The sequence below is a fragment of the Apium graveolens genome, chromosome 9 (assembly GCF_009905375.1).
Source record: "Apium graveolens cultivar Ventura chromosome 9, ASM990537v1, whole genome shotgun sequence".
Taxonomy (NCBI): Eukaryota; Viridiplantae; Streptophyta; class Magnoliopsida; order Apiales; family Apiaceae; genus Apium; species Apium graveolens.
This window is the reverse complement of record NC_133655.1, coordinates 79,819,523-79,827,133: the sequence shown is the minus strand read 5'-3', so window position 1 is coordinate 79,827,133 and position 7,611 is coordinate 79,819,523. Positions and strand designations below refer to the sequence as shown.

Here is a 7,611-nt window from a genome sequence, read left to right as displayed (position 1 = left end):
GTATACTTATTTTCTTATTTTAATTTTGATTTATCATGAATCATTTGTATAATTTTTTTCACATGGATGAATATAATGTATTGATTTATTTTAGTCTAAGGTAATTACGACGCAATTATACTAACTAAGGAATCATCTCTATTTTAATTTTATTAAAATACTTTTGGATATTATAGAAATTGAAAATACCCCGTAATAATATAAACCCAAACATTTTATACACAGATTTGCAATCAAAGTTTTAATATTTCGGCTATTAGGGTGGGATCCCATCCCAGTTTTCCCATAATCCTAAGCCTACATTATACGTAACAACGAATTATTTAGACTTTAATTTAATTTTAACACAGATCAACAATATAAAAATTACCTTAAGTTTGAATTTAATTTTAGTTTTAGCCTAGATCAATAATATATATTATTTTATTTTTGCCTTAGGCTCGTTATATCAGCATCTAATTACATTTAGTTTGTTTTAAATTTTATTTTAGCTCTAGTTAAATATTATTTTATTTTAAGCCGAATAGATTAAATATTTTATTTTATTCTGATGACATTATATCGACCGAAGCATTATGGTGTAACCCGGTTTGATAAAATATTTTTTAAGCTAGACCGGTAGTATTTATTATATTGTTGTAGCCTGAGATATCAAATCTTAGATTTTAGTTTTAGACCCGTTATATCAAACAAATCCAGCTAATTATATTTAATTTTTTGTTTAATTTAATTTTAGCACTGAATGAATATTATTATATTTTAGACCGAATTGATGATATGTATAATTTTATTTTAGTCTGATGACATTATATCGCCAAACGAATTTACTTTCAATTTATTTTGTATTGCTCGTTTATTTTTTTTGTTTTAGTCTGATGACATTATATCGACCAAACGAATTTGCTTTCAAAAATTTTCGGTCTTTATTATTTTATTTTAATCCGAGGATGCAAATTTAACTAATTGTACATAATTTATTTTTATTTTTTATTTAGGATTAGGTCAATGATATAATTTTATTTTATATTATATATTATTTTGTTTAAATCAAAATCATTAGACATATTACAATTTTATTTGTATTTATATAATTATATTGTGAATAGTAATCTATTTATAAGAATATTTTATTTTATATTTTACTATAATTACGGTGATCAGACTCACTACCAACCAAATTTTCATTATTTCGTCTTAATATAGGGTTTTATATCAAATTGTCCACCGAACTCGTTAAAATGTATCAAATAGCTACTCAAACTCCACGGCGACTCGTTTAAACCACTAAAATACTAGTATATATCACTCCGTTAGATTTTTTAAAAACTTTTAACGAAAAACCTTAACTTTAAAAATTTGTAGTCATATATTTTTATTGAAGTGTCAGACACATGAAATTGAGATAAATAAGGAGAGTCCTAATTGAAAGGACATATTATTTTCATCTCTTTGTTGAATTTTACTCAAATTAATACCGTAATTGCAGACCACCCAGATTTTATTTTACTCATGAAGATAACGATTATTTTAGGATCAATTAAACAGATATACAGATGAGAGAGAGGCACTCAAGTTTGTTGATAAACCATAATAATCAAAGAAATACACGGCAAACTTGTTAACAAATTTTAAAAAATCTAATAGAGTGATATATATACCAGTATTTTAGTGGTTTAAATGAGTTGTCGTGGAGATTGAGTAGCTATTTGATACATTTTAACGAGTTTGGTGGACAATTTCATATAAAATCCCTTTAATATAATAGTATAAATAATAGATGATTATTATAGTTCAATTTTGGGTTTGTCATATCACCTCCCAGTAAATAATCTTAAAGTTGAAATGAATTATTTTTTGTTGCTAATTAAGTTGAAATGAACTAGTGCATTACACCGGCTAGTATATTTTCCATAACAAATTGGGCACACTAACATTTGGCAGATTTAACTACACAGCACCGTAAACTCTTCCTTCATTGTTTGAGAAACAGGAGATACAATAGCATTTCTAATATCCTCTTAACTTGCTTTTAAATTAAAATTTGACAAGCGAGATTACTTTTTTGATCCAAAAGACACTTAGTGGCTATTAAATTCACTAAGAGTTTCTTCTCTCTCCTCACTTTTAAGAGATTCTTTCTCACTCTTAAACAATTTTATATTATATATTCATTAAAACAATCTATTTCTCTCTACACTATATTTTATCCTCTATGAATTCAACATCCATTTAATAATAAAAAAATAATTAAGAGTTCATATAAAGAACATTGTTGGAGAATAACACACATTAACTCACTAAGAGTTAATATTATATATTATATTTAGAGTAGAGACGAGAAGTCTCTTTGGTAGGTTGCATGTCACACCGGTAAGGGCATGTCATGACGCCAATTAGCCATGCATGCCTTTTCATGATTTGACATGTTTTTTTACTAATTTTTTTTTAATTTTTAATAATTATTTTAATATTAGAAATATCCAAAAATAACAAATATAATTATAAAATATTTACATATTTGAGTATCTAAAAAGTTACTAATGTAAATGAGTATTACGATGATATTCGGTTGTTACCATCAACTAACTTTAATTTTACGTTCAAGTTCACTATATATTAGTATAATAAATATGTTTTAAATTTTATTATTTTTAATTGATAAATGACATGCCATTTGGGCATGCGTTTTGATACGCATATCTTCGCGGAGTCTCGTGATAGGTACACTACTCTTTGGAGATGTTCTAAGAGCATAAATTTTAAATCTGCTGTCCAGCAACTCCAGTTGATGTAAGCATCTTCTTTGTTGGCCACAGGATACGCAGGACAACCAACTGAAGTACTATTCAGGACAACCAACTGAAGTACTAAAGAATCCCCAACAATTCATTAGATTGCCTTCTCAAGAACAGTTATGGACTTGTGGCAAATCAGGTTGTAAATATGTTCTCATATCTACTTGGACTGTAGGAAAATGAAAAACGTTGAGGGATGAAAAAGACTGATGTCATGGTAGCATATATAATAAATATCATCCTACTTGACAATTTTAGAACTGATGAGAAATCAGGAGTAGGAACTTCAGATTATATGATTTACCCCGTATCTCTAATTTGTCATAGATTATACAAGATCTAAACTAGCAGCCTATTCTTTAGGCATCCCTTCAGGCCAGCATACAGCCTGTCTTTGCAAGTCAATTTCCAAAATATTTATAATTATTTATCGATTTCAGGACCATCTTCAGAGATTCTCCGGGCACTAAGGTTTCCAGCATAAGACCAAAGCTTTTCCATGTCAGCTGGCTTTGGTATCTCTAACTTGTGGCTTGACGCACCCTTGATACCATTACTGTGTATCGGCTCAAGTACTCTACCGGGGCTACCACTGATAGGATTACGAGGGGAAGAACAGAACGTTGGCGTTGCGAATGGAGATGCGTAGGGTGTGTTCTGAATTGAGAACGGACTAGGTAACATCCGCTTTTGAATGCGATGACCAACCAAATTACCCCTACTGAAAATGGACACTGATTCTGCAGCAGAACATCTGTTAGCAGAGTCATTGACATATAATACATCATCAATCCTTGCCATTATGTTGAATGCCAAGCTTTCCATTACTCTCGAGTAGCTTTCAAGAATTGACTGCCCTACATCCTGTACATATGAAATAAAGCTAAATCTCCGGGAGAAGAGAGGAGATTACACTACGGTCAACCAAGTGAACCAACACTCGGAATTATTTGTCTACCAGTGACAACCAAGAGCTTATCTAAGCACATAATGCAGATATTGTATGGTCAGGACGCAAGACACATACTAAAGCTCTCACTATTTTAGTTTATTTTAAAAAAAATAGCACCTCATAACATATGTCAACATCATCTAAAAGTTTTCACAATCTAATCAGGTAGGAAATTGAAAATGCCTACAATATACCTTAGATAATCTCTAGGCCACCGAATAAACATAGCGTTACAGAGTTTCATGAAAGCGAAAATTAACCATATACAATAGTTTTAATGATGGCAATACTCTTCAAATATTTGAGTTCTATACAAGTAACTTCCATTCTTAATTTAGCAAAAAAAAAAATTAAAATTTAGCAAAAAAAAAAACTTCCATTCTTATATGTTCGGAAAATAATTACCTTGTTGTATTGAATTTTGTTCATGTCCAAAGCAGTTTGTGGAAGACCAGGAAAACGCAATTTCAGGCTGTGCAACAAGGTCTCTGCACGTTGAGCTAAAATATGGTTCTTTTCACCATCAGCAACAAGGCCCTTTATCTTGCCACTCCAAGATGAATGCTTAGATTTAGTATGACTGGAATGGTTTTTCTGATCTTTAAGCTTCCATACATGCACAGCTGCCTCAATTCTGTTTGCTACTTCCAGAGTGTGGTGCTCCGACGACAGATCGAAGCAATCAAGAAGACATTCTGGAGAGAACTGGTCCGCAGTTATGTAGCGATAGATTATATCACCCAGACAAGCTTTTCCATTCTGTGATTGCATAACATTGTATTTTTAAGAGGAAAATTGATAAATATTAATTAATGCTGAAAAGATATACTGCAATTAACAATCTTTTTCGTTCTTTGATTGCATGGCCATAATTCTATTGATACTGGTTCTTGTGTCTCCAAATCCCAATTTCTCTCACTTCTTTACTTAGATCATTACATTTACTGAACAGATGAACTAGGTTAATAATTATCAGAGAAATAATAGATCTTTACAAAGATACTACTACCTGCCTAAAATATGAACTTCAACTAAAGCAATTTATACATATTTGTTCAGAATAAAATGTGAGTAAGAGCAAAACTATCCATGTACAACCTAAAATCTCATCAAAAAGGCATTATTTCGTAAATGCAATCAAGACTAGGGTAATTTAGCCAAAAAAAAAACCCCAGACTAGGATAGGCCTTGTAACTATTTCTTATGATAGCCCCCACACCAAAAAAACACTGTAGTTAATGAGTTAATAAGAGAGGAGATCTTAATGCAAATTCAGTTAGTGGAAGTTATTCACTAATTTCTGGTATGCCTCTCGTCTCCTAGTGCGGAAAAAATACATACAGCAAATTCTTGTTACTCAAGAATCTCGATAGCTTCAACAGCATGTAACCTCCTAAGAAAACTCTTTTGATGACAGTTTATAGCACCATTTAACTGTTTTATGGATAACTAATAACTATGCAACCTTAATAAATCGCTCAGGAAAATAAAAAAATTAAAACAAGGAGATTCATAATGTCAGACAACTTAAATAATATCACAAGCAAGATACCAAAAACCCTGAGCCACACCTTAGGTAATGTGTCCAGGTAAGCACTTGGAATTTCCATTTCGGCAAGCACATTGCTATTTATTGCTAATGCTGCCTTCAGTATCTGGTTAGTGCAGTCCCTGCACTGCTGCAACCTCTTCCGAGCATCCTCTGACAACCCTTTTGATGGAACTTTAGGACAAGGTAACCACCACTTCTCTTCCTGCCGAACCGAAGGCCTTCCACTTGAAAACGCAGATGGATAGGCATCACGATCATTGACTTCAGCTACATCCATTCCACGTTCAACATACCAAAATTCCAGATCTTGAAACCCATCAAGAATGCTGATCAGCATAGCATCAAGCTTCTTGAGGGCAGGGAGATTAATGAAAAGATCAGAACGAGGTTGTGTTGCCATTACTTCATAACTCCCTCCACCAGGAAACTGTTGAACAGATGGAACGAGCTCGACAATTGAATCACTAACCCACAGTAAATATTCCATCTCCCTTCGCCACATTGCCTTCTTTTGAGGTGCCAATGGCTCCAGCCTCCACAATTCACCAAACACAGTAGCTAAAAAACAAAAATAACAAACAGCAGCCAGTCATTTCCAATTTTCTATACATACAAATATAAATTAAAAACAATCACACTAAAGCACGAAAAAGGAAAGATAGGGTAAACGTGCACTAACCAGAGAGATTGGTTATGGCATTTGAAATTGCAAGAGCAGTACAAACACCTTTACCCCCTCCCGACATATCTTCTCCAAGAAGAAGCTTAGCGAATCTTTCCTTCATCAACTCCACTTCTACAAGTTCCACAAAATTAAAAATCCACATCAAACCAACTCAAATTAAACACACATTAATACCGATTAGATTAACATATGCAGAACATCCCGTTTACTCCCTTCAACTCATACCCTCCTCACAAGTCACAATCATAATAACCACAACAAAACACAGCAATATTGAAGTGACCTAACATACGCAACAATAGCCATTTATACACACAGACAGAGTATATACCTAAACTGATTAGATCTGGTTGCTCAATAAACACTACTAGGCATTCTATGTAAACACACATTTATAAGTACATACATATAAATTGAACTTTAGTAAATGCATACAAAAATTGATACAAACAATATTCTATACATTAATATTTCAACTCTAAAAATAAAAATAAATACAACAAATCCGCATAAATAAATAATCTCCATAAATAAATAAAATTTTCCGGTTCCGAGAATATTGAGGTTAAACTGTATATATACCTGACAGATCAGCTTCTGACTTTTGAGCTTTATCCTCCCAAACCACCACATCTTTACCAGAGACAACCGGAAACATCACCGGCGCCGGAAGAGCAGCATATCCGGCAAAACCAAGGCGACCTAAGGGCGACTGAGCACTGAAACTATCGGCATCGAATCGGCGACCGGAGAAGCTACTAGAAGTCTCGGACTCGCTGACGTCAGCGCTCAAACTGTAACTGCCGCAACGGTCATCAGAACAGTCCTCGGACGAAACGCTCGCCATTGATGTATAAATTAGTAAGAAGAGGAGAGTAAGTGTTATATTATATACATTGCGTGAATGTGTGTGTGTAGTGAGATGGGAAGAGATAAAGAGATGTAGCAGGTGGTGGAGAACTGTAAAAAAGTGAGGAGCAGGATAAAGCTGACGACTAGCTACCTAGCCTATACATACGTCTACACACAATTCCTTTTCCACTCTTTTCGCGGGTTTATTTCTTTTATAAAGATTTTTAATTTTAATATGGGTTTCTATATAATGGAGAAACAAACAAACTCAAAATTAAGATTTACTATAATATTTCAAGAATTTTGTAGTCGTATAATGCTTGTTATACTTGACTAATGTTGCATTTTCTTTTAACTATTTTACCAAAGCCGCTGCAAAGCGGCCTTCTAATATAATATTTCATTTTATTCTTATTTTTTATTTCTCTTAGTCATTCTAACTTATTAAATAATCAATAAGTATAATAAATCATAGAAGTTTAAAAAATTATTCTCTTATTAAATATATTTACACTAATAAGCAACATTCTCATTATTCATAAATCTAGTATAATATAATTATATTATTTATTAGTTAATAATCAATACAATGTTTTTTCTATTTAATAATATAAAAATTTGAGAAAAATACAAAAATAGATTGAAACGATATGAGAAACGATATTTCACCGGGTTTATCTTCTCATTTACATAAGTACATAATATAATTGAATAAAGATTTTAAAAAATATTGAGAAAATATATTTATAGATACCTGTCCTTTAAATATTTCATA

At 32.1% G+C, this 7,611-nt stretch overlaps 1 protein-coding gene across 1 annotated transcript; it reads right to left on the bottom strand.

Moving 5' to 3' along the window:
• Positions 1–2,992: 2,992 nt before the first annotated feature.
• On the bottom strand, positions 2,993–7,004 carry LOC141684471 (rop guanine nucleotide exchange factor 1). Its single transcript, XM_074489461.1, has 5 exons — positions 6,567–7,004; positions 5,979–6,095; positions 5,319–5,857; positions 4,153–4,506; positions 2,993–3,659 (listed from the first exon to the last, which is right to left on the bottom strand). The coding sequence occupies exons 1-5, from the start codon at positions 6,829–6,831 to the stop codon at positions 3,219–3,221; spliced, it is 1,716 nt and encodes a 571-aa protein (XP_074345562.1). The 5' UTR covers positions 6,832–7,004; the 3' UTR covers positions 2,993–3,218.
• Positions 7,005–7,611: the final 607 nt, after the last annotated feature.